Genomic DNA, 19,407 nt, shown 5'->3' with positions numbered 1-19,407 from the left:
TAGATAATTGGGAAAGGAGTATTTTCAGGATGCAGCCTGTGACGAGGGATCAGTGTCGGAGTAACAACTATTATAACTGACTTGGATAAGGAAAGTGAATGTTCAGTAGTGAAGTTTGCAAATGAAGCAGAAATATGTATGATGGTAAGCGGTAAGGATGATACAGTGTCTGCAGAGGGACGTAAGCGGGCTAAGTGAGTGAGCAAAAACTTAACAAATTAAATATAATGTTGGAAAATGTAAGGTTATGGACTTTGACAGGAAAGCTTGCTATTATTTAAATTGAGAAAGAGAGCAATTTGGGAGTTCTTGTACATGAATCACAAAAGTGCTAGTGTCCAAGTTCAGGAGATAATTGGGAAGGCGGATGGAAGGTTCAAAGGGATAATAGAAAAGTAAGGGGGCTTTACTTAAACTGTACAAGGCACTAGTCACATCAAAGTTGGGGTACAAAGTTGAGCTCCTTATGTAAAGCGAGATATACTATTGGTGAAGCTGAGTGAAAGCCTTTTAAAAGTAGAGGACCACTTAAAAATAAGCAGTAGAGGAGGAGAAGATGAAATATGAGAGTAAGTTAGCCAGTAACAAAACAAGATTTCAAGAGATTTTAGGTATAGAGAAGCAAAGAGTGGATATTGAATCCTTAAGAATGAGGCTGAAGACGTACTAATGGAAATAAAGAAATGAAGAAACTGAACATTTCTGGAAGGCCTTTGATAAAGTGCAACAGGAAGCTGCTAAATAAGAGCCCATAGCGTTAGGAGCTAGGTACTGGCATGGATAGAGGATTGGCTGACTGGCAGAAAGTAGAGAGTGGTGATGAAGGAGTCCTTTTCAGGATGGCAGCTGGTGACGAGTGGAATTCTGTAAGTGGTCATTTTGGGACTGCAACTATTCACTTTATACAATAATGATCTGGATGAAGGAACTGAATGCATTGTTTCTAAGTTTGCAAATTAAGAATATAATTGGAGGAACTGATAGTGTTGGGGAATCTCATGAAAACTTGCTTAATACTGAGATAGCATGAAAGTGAAGAATGTATTTCTACTAGTAGGAGAGATTAGAACCTGAGTGAAGGGATGACCCTTTAGAATTGAGCTGAGGAGGAATTTCTTCAGCCAGAGGGTGGTGAATCTGTAGAACTCATTGCCACAGAAGGCTATGGAGGCCAAGTCATTGAATATATTAAGGACCGAGATATGTTCTTGATTAGTAAGGGGATTGAGGTTATGGGAAGAAGGTAGGAGAAAGAGGTTGAGAAACATCAGTCATGATCAAATAGCAGAGGAGATTCAATGGGCCAAATTGAATAATTATGCTCCTATATCACATAGTCTTACGGACATTGGGGGCAATCAAGAGAAAGTTCACTAGGCTGCTACCAGGTATAAAGAGGTTGCGTTAAAAGAGATTGAGTAGGTTGGGCATGTGTGCACTGAAATTTAAAATCTTTCTGAATAAGGAAATTACGAGAGGTAAAGAGGAACTTCTTTGAGGGTAATGAATTTGAGGCATTCCTTACTGCAGAGGGCAGTCAAGGCTGAGTTATTAAGTGTATTCAAGGTTGAGATGGTCCAATTTTTAATAAAGGAATAGCGTTATGTGGAAAAGGGCAAGAGAGTGAAGCTGAAAGTTATCAAACTATGATTTTACTGAATGGAAGAGCAGCCTCAATGGGCGGAATAGCTTACTACTTTTTCTCTATCCGATGGATTAAAATTCAATTCTGTTTATCTAAGGCTGTCAGAATGCACTATAGCCGTGTGTCTACCAGCTCTAATTTGTTAGTTATTTTTTAGGAGAATGACCAATCCATTTTTATTTGCAAGCTTGGTATTAAGCATTTTTTCACTTTAAAATGACATCTTGCTGTCTTCAGTGGAATAATTATAGAAGAGCTAATTTAATGTCAATTCTTTTTAATGTAGCCAAGCCTCAGAAGATCAGCTAACTATGCCATGTCTCGGACTGATGGCAAACCTGTGTCGTCACAACCTTTCTGTTCAAGCCCATGTAAAATCTTTGGTGAGAACTTTATTTATTCCTTCAATCTAAATTTTTAGTTTTGGTTAAAGGTACAGTGTCAAATTGAGCAGCTTTGGGACTGCAGTTTTGAAACTTGAAAAACCTTTTCAGAAAAGGTGTTGAATTCAAATTTGAGCACTTTAATCAAATTCCAGAAAAACAAACTAATATGATTGCATTACCCTTTAGCTTAATATAATGTTGCTAATAATAATTAACTAGTGCATTGGATTTAACAACTTATTTATTCCTCCCTTATGTAAGCCTAGCCTGTTTAAAATGAAAACAGATCAATGGAATAAAATCTCTCTTTTTCACTGATCACTAGTATTTGGAAAATTGCTCTTGTGCCTGTGTACCAAAGTAAAATAATTGCAGTAAGTTCCAACTTCAAGTCTGCTCAGAGATAAAACTTTCCTGATGAATTTAACAATCTCAAATGAAAGAATTGAGAGAACTTTTTTTTAAACTTTTTGAATCACTAAAAACTTTGTTGTGAGAGGAGGATATTTCAGCAAGGCCAGGATTAGTTACCCATTTCTAGCCCTTGAACAGAATGGTCTGCTAGATAGTTAAGTGTCAACCACATTAGTGTGGGTCTACAGTCACATTTAGCTCAGACTGGATAAGGATGGCAAATATCCTTCACTGAACAATATGGGGTTTTACAATAATTGTTAACTCTTTATTCCAGATTTAATCGTATTTAAATTCCACCTGCTGATGAGGTGGCATTTGAATCATTGTCCCAGATCATTAACCTAAGCCTCTGGACTACTAGTCCAGTTACTTTACCACTGTTGCACAGCTGTCTTTGTATGGCAATTTTGTTTTACTTGCTACACTTCAAAGCTTTGTTCTATCATCAGGATGGATGGTGTTTTGGCTGCCTTAGATTAGACTTCAAATGACAAACAATACAACCAGTGGCCAGCTTGTCTGATTGGAGGCAGCAACAGGAGAATAGTGCAGATCCATTAATTGAATTTTAATTCCACCAGCTGCAATGGTAGGATTTGAATCAATGCCCTGAAAGCATTTAGAGCATTAACCTGGGCATCTGAATTACTTGTCCAGTGACATCACTTTTTGCCAGCATCTTCCCCTTATTGCAACACCAAGTCAAAACCTGAGTGCAATACATGCTGTGCAATGCAACATTCAATCATTTTATAAAATATTCATTTTGTCATTTGCTTTTTACATGTTTGCTCCCAATACTGTCCATTCGAAATAGCACAATATAAATTGGTCAGAACATCTAGCTTAATTGTCTTAAACAGTTAGAGGACACTTCTTCCTTCATTCAAGCATGATTGCAATTCAAAATGTAATTTTTTTTGGCTGCCTGTTGTCTTGAAAGGCACTCTAGAAATGCAAGCTTTCATCATCACAGGTGCTGCCAGACCTGCTGAGTTTCTCCAGTAGTTTAACTTTGCATCATGCAAGTCAATGTGCAGTACCTTTTGTTTCAGCCATGTCGTCTTTGTTTTGTATCAGTCCTCTATGCCCAACAGGATTTCAGCCATGAAGTAAAACGCAAGGAAGGCTATTTGATAGCATTGGTAACCTCTACTCCAATTCCCTATCCCGCCATGTTGTCAGTATTTGAGCTGATGGCTAGAAATGTGAACTTAAATAACAGGGTGTCTTCCTTATTACTTTGTTTGTTGGTCATCTTCAACAGTCTGGCCAGGTTGCATTTCTTTATTATCTGAAAACACAAAGGCGCAAAAATAATCTTGTGGTAAGAGAAAACGAGGGAAGTCACAGGTTCATTATGCTATCTACAGTTTATGTATCGGACAAAATGATGGGATGAGGAGAAAGTGAGATTTAGGAAGAAACATTAGACATGAGAATTTTGTTGTTTTCAGCTGCTTATACAGCTAGCCACGATTTCTGCTTTGGCATTTTCAATACGAAGGGTCACTGTATCCTCCATGAACAGCATGGAGTTGTGTCCTCTCTGATTAATACCTGCAGCTTCTGGCTGCACTCCATTTTTTTTTGTAAAGGCAAGTGATGTGTGTTAGTCAAGGATGTGACTATTGTCATCCTATTTGCAATGAATGCCATTTTTGAGATGAGAGTGCAAGGTTTGCAATATAGCCAAATGTTTGTGAGTTATTAGGTTTGACGCTTGCTGGTGGGATTGCAATAATTTGAGTAGTAGTTTATACTCTTGGATCAATGGACATGGCACTTGATAAATTCACTGTCTCTCATTTCTTGCATAAGATTATTAAACAACTTTTGTCACTGCTTCCTGTTCTTTCGGGCTAAAATCCTAGCATTGACTGACAACGCTGTCTGCTTTCACTGCTTTGCATCATGTTTATGTAATGCCTTCTGTCCTCTGATAGGTGTAGTCTTGTTTGAACATTTTCCACTATGACCTTCAGTGCAACTTATGAAAACCTGGTTGCTTGCATTCTTCAAAGTTTAAATATTCTTTTGTTTCAAAAGCAGAAATTAAGCGAAAACCTCAGCAGGTCTGGCAGCTTCTGTGGAGAGAAAGCAGAGTTAATATTTCACGTCCAGTGATCCTTCTTCAGAACTGATTGTAGCTAGGAAAAGGTTGCTATGTATGCTAGAAAAGGGTGAGTGATGTCAGCCCCTAATAATCTCCATTAACAGATTTTCATTCTTCCTGGCTGACCTTTATCCACTCCATTGTCTGTTGAACTTTTTTTCTCCCGTTGGAGTCAATGGATGGACGGGTTGGCATGCGTGATGGACTGGACTGTGTTCCCAACTTTGTAGTTTCTTATGGTCCTGGGCAGAGCAGTTGCCACACCAAGCCATGATGCATCCGGAATAGTGTTGTCATCAGTGAATCTTTAGATGGAGTTTGGTCAAAATTTGACCACACTATCATGAGTGTTCAGGGAATATAGTAAGGGGCTGAGTACGCAGCCTTGTGGAGCAGTGATGTTGAGGATAGTTGTGGAAGAGGAGCTATTGCCTGTGCTCACTGATTAGGGTCTGTGGGTCAGGAAATCGAGCATCTCGGACAGAGGTGGGGAACCTTTTCATGTTGGAAGGCCGCATTATGTTAGTTGTAATCTAATAAGGCCGCATCCCAGAAACTTCAATTATATATTCTTCAAAATTCACAGTCTGTGAGGAATATTTTGTTGAATTTTCTTTTACTCTCTGGTATTTAAAATACCATTCATTTTAAGGTTAAAATAAAAATAATAAAGGACGAAAAAAACATATTAATAAAAAAATAAAAGATTTGTTCTGCAAAATTTGGATTCATTCAAAAGGACATACACACTGGCCTAGAAGGCCGCATGTGGCCTTAAGGCAGCAGGTTTCCCACCCCTGATCTAGGAGAATTTACCTATGTCTTGAGGTTTGGAGATTAGTTTGATTGGAATTGTAGTGTTGAAGGGGGAGCTGCAGTCAATTACTAGGAGCCTGATGTGGGTATCCTTGTTATCCAGATATTCCAGGAGTGAGCGTAAGGTCAGGGACAAGGTGTCTGCCATGGACCTGTTGCCATGGTAGGCAAATTGTAAGGGATCAAGGCCGGCCCAGATGCTAGAGATGATTTGAGCCATGGCTAACTTCTCAAAGCACTTTGTAATTATGTTATTGAGGCATGTTGCATGAGTTTTCTTCGGTACTGTGATGATAGTGGTCGGTCTTGAAGCAGGTGAGAACTTCAGATCATAGGAAAGAGAGGTTAACGGTGCCAGCGAATACTTTTGCCAGTTGGTATGCGCAGGATGTGAGCATACCAACTGGCAAAAGTATTCGCTGGCACCGTTAACCTCTCTTTCCTATGATCTGAAGTTCTCACCTGCTTCAAGACCGACCACTATCATCACAGTACCGAAGAAAACTCATGCAACATGCCTCAATAACATAATCGGCTTTTTTTTTTGAGTGAACCCACAGAAAGCAACTGGACGCAATGGAGTCCCCAGCTGTGCGCGCAGGATGTGAGCGCACAGCTGGGGATTCCATTGCGTCCAGTTGCTTTCTGTGGGTTCACTCAAAAAAAAAGCCGATCTGATGTCTGTAGCGGTGACCTGAGGGAACAGGTGCATCCGAGGCTGTCGGGACAAGTGGACATTGTTTCACTGGCCTTCTGTACAAAATTAGCATAAAATGCATTGAGAGCATCAGGGAGGAAAGTATTTTTGTCCACTATTCTATTCTGCTTCATTTTAAAAAGGTATTGCTTTCAGCTCTGGGCCTGGCACAGATGTGAAGGCATTGTATAGAGTGTGAAATAAGCTCATGAGAATTGTTTAGAAATTAGGGACTTGGATTGTAGAAATGAAAGTTGTTTGGAGATTTGGAGATACTTATAACCTTGAGAGCTCTGGACAGAGCATAAGAAATGAATTGTTTCCATTTATTGAGATTTCATAATCAGGAAAAACAAATTTTACCTAATTGGTAAAAGAAGGTATTTGGGAAGCAGTTGATTAAATATTCATTTGTTCTCACTTTTGTGTTATTTCCACAGAGCCACTTAAAAGGATTTTATAGGTCTCTTATTAAATTCTTAGCTCATAGTAGTTTGACAGTGGTGGTTTTTGCACTTTCTATACTGGCAAGCCTAACCCTCAACGAAGAAGTTGGAGAAAAGGTAAGACCTGAAATATCTTCCATATCAATCATTGAAAAATATTAGACTCCTCCTGTTTGCTGAAGCATATTTTCATCTTTTAAGACCATAAGACATAGGACTAGGCCATTCAATAAGATCATAGTTGCTATGGTAATAGTCAGCTTTCCTTTCCTGCACATCATTATAACCATTAATTCCCTTAACGCTTAGAAACTTCTGCATCTCAGCTTTGAAAATACTTAATGACCAAGCCTTGAAAGCCCACTGCAGTAAAGATTCCACGGATTTGTTACTCTTTGAGGAGGAAAAAAAAAAGTCCTCCTCATCTCTGTCTGAGCCTGAGATTATGCCCATTGATCCTAACCTCTCCTTATGGGAGAAACAAACTGTGTATCTACCCCCTAAAAATTCTTTGTATCAATAAGGTCTCCTTTCACTCTTCTATCTAAAAGTTTTGTTTGATAAGCCAAAGGATATAAATGTCAACAGCCTGTCTTTATAGTCCTCTCACGCGAGAGAGAGAGACATCTATAATGCTTAATTTGACACGCTTCAATTGCCATAGTAATACAGCATGGAAACAGACACTTTGGTTCAAGTCGTTCATGCTGACCAGACATCCCAATCTGATCTAACCCAATTTGCCAGCAATTGGCGCGTCTCCCTCTAAAACCTTCCTATTTGTATACATAAGAATCTATTAGCCTCTTCAACTGAACTTAGATGCTTTTAGCATCAAGTGGCCTCTTCAGGGTTGAAAAGAACCACTTGGGTCAGGACGTTTCAAGCTTAACTTTTTTTTCTACCAAGTAACCTTTATTTTTAACTGTCTAAGCTATCTGCCTTCTTCAGGGCCAATTGTCTTACACATCTAATTTCAGCAAAGACTTCTGCAAATCCACAACTGAAGAGCTTTTTTTTTTATTCAATTGAAGTTTCCTCCAAACCACAAAAAAATACAAATTTGGATCCTTCATATATCTCAGTTTGGATTGCATAAGCTTAAAGTAAAATGGCACAAATAACATGAGGAAGATGCAAGTGTTCATTTAATTGTGCTTTAAGGTAATAGAATTTTTCACGATACTTCACAAGAAAGTAATTAGAAGAAGATTATAAAGAAAAGAAACCTGAGATTCAAAGGTTTTAAGAAGCATGACTTAAAATGGAATAAAGGGGCAGATAATCTTAGGGAAGTGTTTGCACAGTTTAAGACTTAGGTGGCTGAAGACATAACAGCTAATGTTGGAGTAGGTTGGGGTTAGTGTGAACTAGAGTATTCAGACCAGAGTTCCTAGAGGGTTGTACAGCTGGTGGATATTAGAGATATGGAGGAGGCAAGGACACGGAGAGATTTGAAAGAAATGAAATTTGAAAATCCTGCTCTTGGTGAGCTGGGAGTTATGACAAGGGGATCATTTGGTATGAGATAGGATATCAGCAGTAGAGTTTAGGCAAACTTAAAGTTTGTGGAGGGTAGAAATTAGGACGTCAACCAGGAAATCATTTAGCTGCAGTCTGGAGAAATTACATTTTGATTTGATTTCAGCAACAATGGACTTGGCAACAGGCAATTATGGAGAAAATGGGCCATAAGCTCCGATCCGGATCAGAGGTGTCTTGAAAATTGCAAGTAGTGTAGTTTCAGCTTGAAAATGTGAGGAAGGAGACTAAAATTGGTGGGGGTCTGGTGGAGCAGTAGCGAGTGAGCAATTTTAATCAAAATTCAAGATCCAGTTGTACCTAAAGGTATTGCTGGATATTTGTACATCATGAGCATGTAGTTAATAGGTGAGGAGGCAGAGTTTTAAAACATCTCCGAGATCCATATGTACCTCCTGACAGTCAGGAATACAACTTTCTCAAGTGTTCTTGGGGAACTGTTACATGTTAAGAAGCAGAGTAATCTATTCAAATTATTGTAGGTATGTTGGTTAATAGAATGAAATGTCAGCATATCCATTCACTAATTGTTTTCTATATTCTTGTTTTAATGTAGTTGTTTCATGCCAAGAACATCCACCAGACTTTTCAACTTATATTTAATATTCTAGTGAATGGAGATGGAACATTAACCAGAAAATATACTGTAGATCTTTTGATGGATCTCCTCAAGAATCCTAAGATTGCAGATTTCCTCCAAAGGTAGTGTTATTTTGATCTGCATTACATTTTTAAAAGATTTGAGACACTTGTGGGGGAAAAAAAGGAAAATCTAAGGAGTGTACTGATGGACTTTTCAGCTCTTCTCTGCTTTCAGCAATTATCAATTCTAACTCCTGAAATGTCTATCTGTTACCTCGCAATCAGTTTTAAATTGAATCTCACTCCAGACTTGAGAGCATATTCCAGGATATTCTGTGTGTAACTGATAGAGTACAGCTTTCGTCAGCTGTGATATTTTACAAATTGCATGTTATAAAGAGGCTCTGTCAGCTTTTTCACATGAATGTAAAAGATTTTTATTGTCCAAGGAAGTGACGCAGTCTCGCTTAGTATTCTGACTAATGTTTATCCTTCCAATATAGCTTCATTAGTCATTTCTCATTCTACTGTTTATATAAATTTGCTCCTAAAATTGACTGTCAGATTTCTCAATGTTGTACATTCTTCAAAAGTAATCAATTGACTGGCCTAGGGATGTGGAAAATGTTATATCCATACAAGTTTGTTCTTTGTATTTGACTGCAATTGTGGAAACTTATCAAGAGTGGAGATTATATTTGATTAAGTTAAAACTATTAAGCAACTTCAACAACCTCGGCACAATGATAGCACGCTCAACTCTTGAACCTAAAATCTGAGATTCAGTTTTTTTTTATTCATTGAGGGAATTGCTGGCTGGGTCAGTATTTGTTGGCCATCCCTAATTGTCCAGAGAGCAATTAAGAATCAATCACATTGCTGTGGGTCTGGAGTCACCACCTAGGCCAGACCATGTAAAGGTGGTAGATTCCTTCCTTAAAGGACATTAATCTACAAGATGGGTTTTCCTGAAAATTGACAATGGATTCATTGTTATCATTAGATTTTTATTGAATTCAAATTCCACCAAATGATCAACAGTCAAGTGATAATACCAGAAATAAAAACTGAAATTGCTGGAAAAGCTCAGCAAGTCTAGCAGCATCTGTGGAGAGAATTCAGAGATAATGTTTCTGGTCGAGTGACCCTTCTTCAGAACTGATGGTAGCTAGGAAAATATAGGTTTACATTCAGAAGGTAGGGTGGGGGTAAGAGGTAATTGGTAGATGGAGATAGAGCCCAAAGAGAGAGAGAAGAGCAGTTAGATTGACAAAGGAGTGAATTTTGTTCTCTCGAACTCCAAATAACTGACAGTCTTCCTCTTGTAATTGTTTTACCAGCTAAGAGTTTAATTGATGAAGGATAAAGCCATCTTTTTACAAAGTAATTTTTTTTTCTCTTTCCTTATTAGGTATGAGCATTTTAAATCATGCCTGTGTCAAGTACTAGGTCTTTTGCGTGATAAGGATTCTGAATCAGCAGCCAAGGTATGAGCTGTTTAATTTTCAATATATCACAAATGTAAGAATAAATGTTCTAATTTTTATTTAATTTAGAAAAATGTTTTGAAATTTGGTATTTATTATTATTGTTCAGGATATGCATCTAATACATTTATAGTAGACCCCTGTACCTGTGGGGGTTACATTCCAGGACTTACCGCAGATGGGAGCAAACCCATTTATTTAAATGGGAAACATATGTTCCCGGCAGCCACCTGGTCCCTGGTGCTGGAACATTCCCTATAATATGTTCCGGCCGTGGTAAACCGCAGGTAAGTGAATCCGCGAAAAATGATTCTATGTATATGGGGGTCATCCTGTACTTATAATAATATATTTTACATAACATATAATTATTGGGAGGTGATGGCCTAATGGTATTACTGTTAAACTGTTAATCCAGAGATTTGGTATTGTCCTGGGGCTACTGTTTCAAATCCTGCATTGACAGATGTTGGAATTTGAATTCAATAAATATCTGGAATTAGTCAAATGATGACTGAAACTCTTGCTGATTGTTGGAAAAATCCATCTGGTTCACTAATGTCCTTTTAAGGAAGGAAACTGCCATCCTTACTTGGTCTGGCCTATGTGACTCCAGACCCTCAACAATGTGGTTGAATCAAAGCTGCCCTCTGGGCAGTAAGGGATGGATAATAAATCCTGATCTGTTCAGTAATGCACAGGTCATGTGAATGAATATAAAGAATTATTTTGTAATCGACATAATTGCTTAAATTTTAAAAGTTTGTCCTGACTTGAAGGCAGTAATGTATACAATAATTTTCCTCATTTCGTGTTCTTGTTTTCACCCCTCATTGTGCTTTTGCAGTGCTGAAGGTATTCTATCTCTATTCAATTTCTCTAACATGACTACATCACTTGCATCTTACTCAGAATACTGCAGGCTGTGAGTTTATTTGCATTTTGAAGCCTCCATTCTTTCAAAATTTTATTTGCTTTCTGTGCTCATGTAATTTGACTGTCCTGATTTTCTCTTTGAAGTATCAAACCCATCACATTCTACCATGGCAATCTTTAATTCCTTTGAAGCCAGGGTATTTTGTATCTTTGGCTTCCTTTGCACCATTATTGATGATACTCATTTAACCATTGCACACCTACCCTTTCCTATCAAATCATCCTGCTTTTCAACCTGTTTCCTGGCTTGCAGAAAATCTATTCTAAGGCACTTGCTCTTCTATTGGACTTTTTCTTTTGCCTTCACCCCATTTTACACATCCCATATCTTTAATGATCACTGGCCCCTTAATATATGCTTTGAGACATCTTGATGTGTATGAAAAAAATGTTACAGCATGACAATGAAACTGCTTGTCACTTTGCAATTATATTAATCATTATAGCTTAATCTTTTGTACTTTTTAAAATCTTGCCCATTTGCCATTATTTCTGTACTTGCAAAAACTTGTATGCCTTCTACTTTTCTCTATTTTGCATGCAAATCACTCTAGTTATTGTTACTGGCAAGTTAAAATCTAGAAATGGGTTATTGGGTGTAGGAGTTTTTTCATGATATCCAACAAGTTTAGTTTTGAAAATTTTAAGTGAACCAGCATCTTCAGTATTTTGGGAAGCGAGTTTGATTTCTATCATCCATTGCTAAGAAAAGATGCTCTATGATTTCACACCTAATTGCTGAATTCTGAATACAGCTTAATGCTTTGTATCCTATTCTCCAGATGGGATCTGACCAAGGGTACACTGTTGAAGGAAAACTATTAGCTATTCTGATTTGTTTGACTCTGATTCAAAGTAAACTACTTTACTGTTACCTATAAAAATTTGTCACATTCTGAGTTTATACATACAATAAGCTTAATTTTAAGTTTGTGAATTTGATATATCAAAGCTTTCTCTCTTTATTCTTTCTGTATTCAGAACTTTGGCAATTAATTTTATTTAATTAGTGGATCCAATTTGATATTTCAACAAGGTGCAATTTCAAGTTACTACACAGTCTGTTATGTAGTCTGGACAACTTGGGCTTTTTCTACAACAGGTGAAAGTGAGGACTGCAGATGCTGGAGATCAGTTGAGAGTATGATGCTGGAAAACCACAGCCGGTCAGGCAGCATCCGAGGAGCAGGAGAATTGAGGAATGAGGCTGTGAGCCGGGGGGGGTGGAGAGATAAGTGGGGGAGGTGGGTGGGGAGCTGGGGGAAAGGTAACTGAGAGTGCAATAGGTAGATGGAGGTGGGGGGTGAAGGTGATAGATCGGAGAGGAGGGTGGAGCGGTTAGGTGGGAAGGAAAGTGGACATGTAGGGCAGGTCATGACAGCGATGCTGAGTTGGAAGGTTGGAACTGGGATAAGGTGGGGGAGGAAAAATGAAGGATCTCAGGGTAAGGTGAGGGGAAATAAGGAAACCCCCTACCCCCACCTTACCCCAGTTCCACCCTTCCAACTTGGCATCGCCCTCATGACCTGTCCATCTTTCTTCCCACCTATCTGCTTCACTCTCCTCTCTGACCTATCACCATTACCCCATCTCCATCTATCTACCTGCTGTGCTTTTCCACCACCACACTCTCGACCCTTCTCTACAATAGGCAACCAATTTAAAGAGTGGCTGTAATACAATGCAGCCAGACCATATTTGGTCTTCAGGGATATGTATCTAAGAGTGCACAGCTGAATGCAAAGAAATGGAGGCTAAATTTAAATTAGTGGTATAATGATTCGATATCATCTTGAACCTTAAGAACCATCTCTTATAAAAAGGTATAATTTCATGCCAATTTTCTCTCCCTCAGATTCTTGAATTGCTACTTGCCTTCTGTTCAGTGAGCAGCCTTAAGCGAATATTGTGTCATGCAATGTTTGAAACTTCTTCTGAACAAAGAGTTACGGTAGCAAGCCTCACGTCACACATTAAACCATCTGAACCAATTGTTACTCTTATCCATTGGTCAAGTCAACCACTACAAAACCCTGAGAGATGTTCATTGCTGGCTCTAGTTTTACTGAAGGAGCTGTTTGAGGTACAGAATCTTTGAATACACCTGAATACAGAAGAACCTCAATTGTTCGGGATTTGATTATCTGAATATCAGATTATCCGGCAAGATCGTAAAGTACCGATGCTTGGCCAAATTATGTTATCTGGCATTCGATTATGTGGAATTCGATTATCTAAACAAAATACTCCCCACCCATGTCCTTCGGATAACTGAGATTCCTCTGTATATGGTTAAAGGGGGGAGGTAGAGCTATTTAAAATATTCTTATGATGGCCAATGACCAGCAAAGTATACATTGTGTTGGATGGTAGATATTTCATAATTCTAAGCAATTTTATATTCCATTAAAAATGACTGAGAAGTGTGAACTGTTGGTTAAGGAAGGAATCATACGGGAAGAAAAGACATACATTTCGATGAAGGTGAAAGGTTGACCAGAAGATTGAGAAACCTTTAGAAGCAAGCAAAGAATGGCCAAACATACTTGCTCCACTTGTCCTACTTCATTCCTTAGCACCATATCTAGCAATGCCTCCTTCCCTCATAGTCCACTAACGTACTGATCAAGGAAGTTCTCCTGAGCACTTTTTTGAAATTCTTTCTTCACTTTTCCCATTAGTCAAACATTATCCTAATAAATATTTGGTTCATTAAAGCCCCTGGTTTCACCATTCAGTGATTTCCCTGCAAATTTACTCTAGCTATTTAATTACTTAAATTTGATTCTAACATTTATCACTATAATTCTTTTCATGTTGCACCTGCCCCACTGCTTTTGTGCTTTTTTTTAACTTCTTGATCAAGTTTTACTTGACTGGAAAAGGAAATTTCAGCAGGTACAGTTAAACATTATGATTTTAGTCTTGGTGTTAAAGGAGCTAATGACCTCCTTGCACTTATTTTGGGGTGTGATGTAATGGGGATTGTGTTTCGATATTTTCAATTAGACAGTTGAAAGCAGTGAAAATAATGACTCTGGAATGATGAACATTTTTATGAAAATTTATCCCAAGCTTAGCTTAATTCAGTGAATAACCTTATTGTCTGGAACACTGTAGGAAATGATGGATTGCACGCTTTGGACTACAATTGCACCATTTATGGAGCTGCTTTTCCCCGTCATTGAGGAGCAATTACAGACACCGAATCATGCTCAGGAGGACGCATTAACAAAAAAATATTATGATAGAATTGCAAAAATTCTTGATGTTCTATCAGATATCCTTTTCTTGATAAAACAGTTATTTAAAGTGTAAACACTTAAAGTTTCTCTCAATTTGTTTCATTCATATCTGGTAATTGAAATTTGCCCTTATTGATTAAATGTACATTGAGTGGTTTTCAGTCTGAGAAATTTCAACATTGAGATTTTCATCAGTTCCTGATAAATAATATTCATTCTTTTCAGTCCCTCTTTACAAGTAAATTTACTTGCATAGTGTGAGTCCTGAAAAGATGTGAACATCGAACTAATTCAAATAAATAATCATATGTGTATGTATTAAACTATGTTCAACTAGAAAGCAACAAATTAGTCAGTGCTCTGGACCAGACATGACCTCAAAATAGGTAAAAACAATGACTGCAGATGCTGGAAACCAGATTCTGGATTAGTGGTGCTGGAAGAGCACAGCAGTTCAGGCAGCAACCGAGGAGCAGTAAATCGATGTTTCGGACAAAAGCCCTTCATCAGGAATAAAGGCAGAGAGCCTGAAGCATGGAGAGCTAAGCTAGAGGAGGGTGGGGGTGGGGAAAAGTGGCATAGAGTACAATAGGTGAATGGGGGAGGGGGATGAAGGTGATGGGTCGGGGGGAGGGTGGAGTGGATAGGTGGAAAAGAAGATAGGCAGGCAGGACAAGTCATGGGGACAGTGCTGAGCTAGAAGTTTGGAACAATGGTGAAGTGGGGAAAGGGGAAATGAGAAAACTGTTGAAGTCCACATTGATGCCCTGGGGTTGAAGTGTTCCGAGGCAGAAGATGAGGCGTTCTTCCTCCAGGCGTCTGGTGGTGAGGGAGTGGCAGTGAAGGAGGCCCAGGACCTCCATGTCCTCGGCAGAGTGGGAGGGGGAGTTGAAATGTTGAGCCACAGGGCGGTGTGGTTGATTGGTGCGGGTGTCCCGGAGATGTTCCCTAAAGCGCTCTGCTAGGAGGCGTCCAGTCTCCCCAATGTAGAGGAGACCGCATTGGGAGCAACGGATACAATAAATGATATTAGTGGATGTGCAGGTAAAACTTTGGATGTGGAAGGCTCCTTTAGTGCCTTGGATGGAGGTGAGGGAGGAGGTGTGGGCGCAGGTTTTGCAGTTCCTATGGTGGCAGGGGAAAGTGCCAGGATGGGAGGGTGGGTTGTAGGGGGGCATGGACCTGACCAGGTAGTCACGGAGGGAATGGTCTTTGCGGAAGGCGGAGAGGGGTGGGGGGGGAAATATATCCCTGGTGGTGGGGTCTTTTTGGAGGTGGTGGAAATGTCGGCGGATGATTTGGTTTATGCGAAGGTTGGTAGGGTGGAAGGTGAGCACGAGGGGCGTTCTGTCCTTGTTACGGTTGGAGGGGTGGGGTCTGAAGACGGAGATGCGGGATGTGGATGAGATGCGTTGGAGGGCATCTTTAACCACGTGGGAAGGGAAATTGCGGTCTCTAAAGAAGGAGGCCATCTGGTGTGTTCTGTGGTGGTGACCTCAAAATATGTTAAGAAGGTAGCCTAGACCCTAACTCTGTTTTATTTTAACGATAAATGTGAGTTACTGTGTTCCAGATGCAACTTGATGGGTCAAACTACTCTATGTTAAGCAAAACGCTATTTATTTAAACACTATAATTAAAATACTACAGCAGTAAAGTAACTTGGGATAACCTAACTCTATTGGAAAACTTAACAGAATAATAGATTATTTTGCTACTAAACAATAACTGTTCCAACACTGTAGCATCCCATAAATGCACCCCTGGCAAAACGCAAATTCAGAAAATAGAAATGTTTCACATGCAATTCCAGCAGCTCAGGAGGAAGAACATTTAGAGAAAACTCCGTGCAGCAGCTGGGAGAACTTCACTGCCTTTCAACTCTGCTGAGACCCCAAGAACAAAAGCTGCTGCAATAACTAAAAATCCTGGTTCTGCTAGAGCTTGATGCCACCCATTCAGGTTGTTTCTATTCCCAAGTTTTTTTTTAAAATGCCCTAATGCCTCTTAAACTGTTTACTCTAGTACTTGTAACAGACTGCTCGGAGCCTCTGCCTTAAGACCTTCCTTCAAAAAAAAGATAAAGTAACCTCTTAAAAGCCATAGCATTGTCATAAATTTGATGTGTAGATATTTTGATCTCATCAATTATATTATAATTAATGGTGCACACTTTGAACATGTTCCTTGACCTTTGTATCAGTTAACATATTGTGCCAGTGTGGGTTTTGTTTTATAATTAAGCATGAATATTCTCGTGAGTTACGCATATTGAAAGCAGTTCCTTCAGAACTTTAAGTGCTCATAAAGCATCATGTATGAAAAATAATCAAGTTAGTTTAAGGTTGAATAACGGCTTAATTTCTTGATTCTAAAACTTAGATATTTTTTGGGACATTTTTGTACTTTTGCCTGACTGCAGAACAAAATGACTTGAGAACCAGTCACAGACTTCACAATTGGGAGAAAGTGAGGACTGCAGATGCTGGAGTACCAGAGTTAAAAAATGTGGTGCTGGAAAAACACAGCAGGCCAGGCAGCATCTGAGGAGCAGGAGAATCGACGTTTCAACTCATAGACTTCACAATTGGTCATATAAAACATTCAATGAGGAAGAAGAAAACTAAACATTTGTCCTTTTCCTTAATTATATCTTACTGCTGTGCGGAGATGATACAGTGAAGTTGCAGGTTGCTAAGGTTCTCACAGCCAGAAACTGTCTCTCCATTCTGGAATATCAGTTCATGTACAATAGGATGGAAATTGGTTACAGGAGCAATGTTGCAGATGTAGAACTATGGTAAGTAGTGGGAATGTCTTGCAGAGTTTGTTTTTGCTAAAATGTGACCAATATGTCAAAATATGAAATACAACAGCTATTTTAAATAAAAACTTGTAAAGATGTACAGTGCTTAATGTGGAGATATTTCTAAATCATTTTAGATACAACCAGAAATAATTTCTCCTTATGAATAGTGGCTTTAAGCACATCTTAATTGAATAGACTTTTACTAACTGGCACTAATTAAGCAAAATTATAGGAGTGGTTGGAGTGAGACTTGACGTTGCTCAACAAGGAAAGATAATCCAATTTCTACATTGCTATTCATGTATCATTTATTAAATACAAAGGTTCAGAAAGTATAAGAGGAATTAGTGCTGCATTTGTAAATGGAAGAATTTATTGATTAACTGTATTGACTTTAAAATCTTAAATTAAATGGCTTTACCACAAACTTTCAACAATCTTTTTCAGCTCTATCTTTCCCATTATATAATCCTGTTTCACTTGCTGTGGCATTTTATACATCTCCTGAGTAGTGATGTGTAGTGTTGAATTGTCTAGTGCTAAATGTTCAATATTCCCTGTTGAAAGCCTACTCAGAAAGCTTTTTTCTAGTTGTAGAGGAGCAAGTAGCCAGAAGGCACAGATTTAAAGTGACTTTTCACTTTGTGCTGGAATGAAGTAGCTTGGAAAGCTGATAGAACCATTCTGTAGTTAGTTAGTTTCAAATTCAAAATTAGCTAATGCTTGATTCGAAAAACCGTTGTAGGACTGTGGAGAAACCGGTGAGGTAGGATTAATTGAATGGCTCTACCAAGGAGCTAGCACAGGCATGATGGCTGATTGGCCACCTTGTCTTGTACTGTTCTCATTCACAAAGAGCATTTTTTTTGAATAGCCAAAGGTTAGTAGAGTAATTAATCTTGTCATCTGCTTTTTATTTTAAAAAAAAGGATCTTTAGATTATAGAGATATGACTTGCCAAAGAGTGAATTTGTTATTAATAGGTAGAAGAACTACACATGAAGGTTCATCGAATGCTCCTTTGTTTACTGGGAATGTAAATTGACGTTATGCAAGTCATTAGGTTAAAAATGGACTTTTTTTTAAACATGCTTGTTTTCCTCCTCCTGCTCTACCTTGACAGTAAAATAGGTGCAGATATTGTCTTGAAGACTCTTAGCCTTATGAACAGACTGAAGCAGTTGGTACCAAACATGGAAGCCAGCTTTTATAAGATTTTGCAGGTAAAAATGTTAAAAGATTTTTAAAAAATGTCTGCTTTTACATTCAATACCTTCACTTTATTAAGTATAAGTCTTGAGCAATGTATACAGATGACTAGCAGTGTGCCTCAAGAATCATTGCTGATTCCATAGGCTTTTTGTTATTTATATGAATGATTTGAATGTGAGTACAGGGGAACCGCGATTATCCGAACAAGATGGGCAGGCAGTATTTCGTTCCGATAATCGATTATTCCGATAATCGACTTAAATGCCTTTCCTCTGGGGCTTGGAGATTTTGAAGTCTGCTCCCTGTTCAGGAAACTGCAGAAGCACACAGCGCGCGAGCCCCCAACGCCGTCCTCAACACTGTCCAAAACCGCCCCACCCCCCCCAACCCTATCCAACCCCAACTGCCCCCTCCAACCCCGCCCCCTGTCTGCCCATCCCTATCCACCCCACCCCCTGCCCAGCCCCATCCCCGTCCAACACTGCACCCCCCCCCTCCCGACACAGGCCAACTCTGCCCCCATCCCCACCCCCCCGCCCCCTCTTTGGGGTAGCCGGACTGGACACCAACAAAAAGACTGCTGCTGCAGGTGCCTTTGTGGGGTAAGTCTCCAAATAGCGCGCACAGACACACGTACGCACATCCGCACGTACACACATATACACAACTGTTTATTGCACCTTTTTGATAAGTTCCACCTCTGCCTTGTACAGGACAACGTTTTTCAGATTATCTGGGAAAGGGGGTGGGGAGGGAGGTTTAGGGTATACCCCTGTGTAGAACTCCGGGGAAAGTGTGGGGAGAGAGAGAGGGTGAGCGATCAGTTATTTGGAGACGGTGCCTGTTTAATCACTAAACAAAAGATGCAATGACTGTTAGAAACATTGCATCAAAGATTTGTTTCCATCAGGACCTCGAGATCTCCTTCAGCTAGTCCAATTTTCGGATAATTGGTATTGGATAATCGAGGTTCCTCTGTATAGGAGGAATGGTTAGTAAGCTTGCAGGTGGCACCCAAATTGGTGGTGTAGTGGACAGTGAAGAAGGTTATCTCAGCGTGCAACGAGACCT

General features: G+C 39.2%; 1 protein-coding gene across 5 annotated transcripts in view; it reads left to right on the top strand.

The window, feature by feature from the left end:
- Positions 1-19,407, top strand: part of cip2a (cellular inhibitor of PP2A) — a 71,542-nt gene that overhangs the window by 17,172 nt on the left and 34,963 nt on the right. For all 5 annotated transcript variants that reach the window (XM_043701060.2, XM_043701064.2, XM_043701059.2 and 2 more), the window contains 8 exons: positions 1,932-2,028; positions 6,518-6,640; positions 8,622-8,767; positions 10,059-10,134; positions 12,926-13,153; positions 14,191-14,350; positions 16,974-17,115; positions 18,248-18,347. In XM_043701060.2, the coding sequence (XP_043556995.2) occupies positions 1,932-2,028; positions 6,518-6,640; positions 8,622-8,767; positions 10,059-10,134; positions 12,926-13,153; positions 14,191-14,350; positions 16,974-17,115; positions 18,248-18,347 (1,072 nt within the window). The remainder of the gene's footprint in view (positions 1-1,931; positions 2,029-6,517; positions 6,641-8,621; positions 8,768-10,058; positions 10,135-12,925; positions 13,154-14,190; positions 14,351-16,973; positions 17,116-18,247; positions 18,348-19,407) is intronic.

Source organism: Chiloscyllium plagiosum, unplaced genomic scaffold (genome assembly GCF_037043375.1).
Source record: "Chiloscyllium plagiosum isolate Xiang-an unplaced genomic scaffold, Cpla_swu_hap1 HiC_scaffold_12, whole genome shotgun sequence".
Classification (NCBI taxonomy): Eukaryota; Metazoa; Chordata; class Chondrichthyes; order Orectolobiformes; family Hemiscylliidae; genus Chiloscyllium; species Chiloscyllium plagiosum.
Note: the sequence above shows the minus strand (reverse complement) of the source record. Positions and strands in the feature narration are given on the sequence as shown.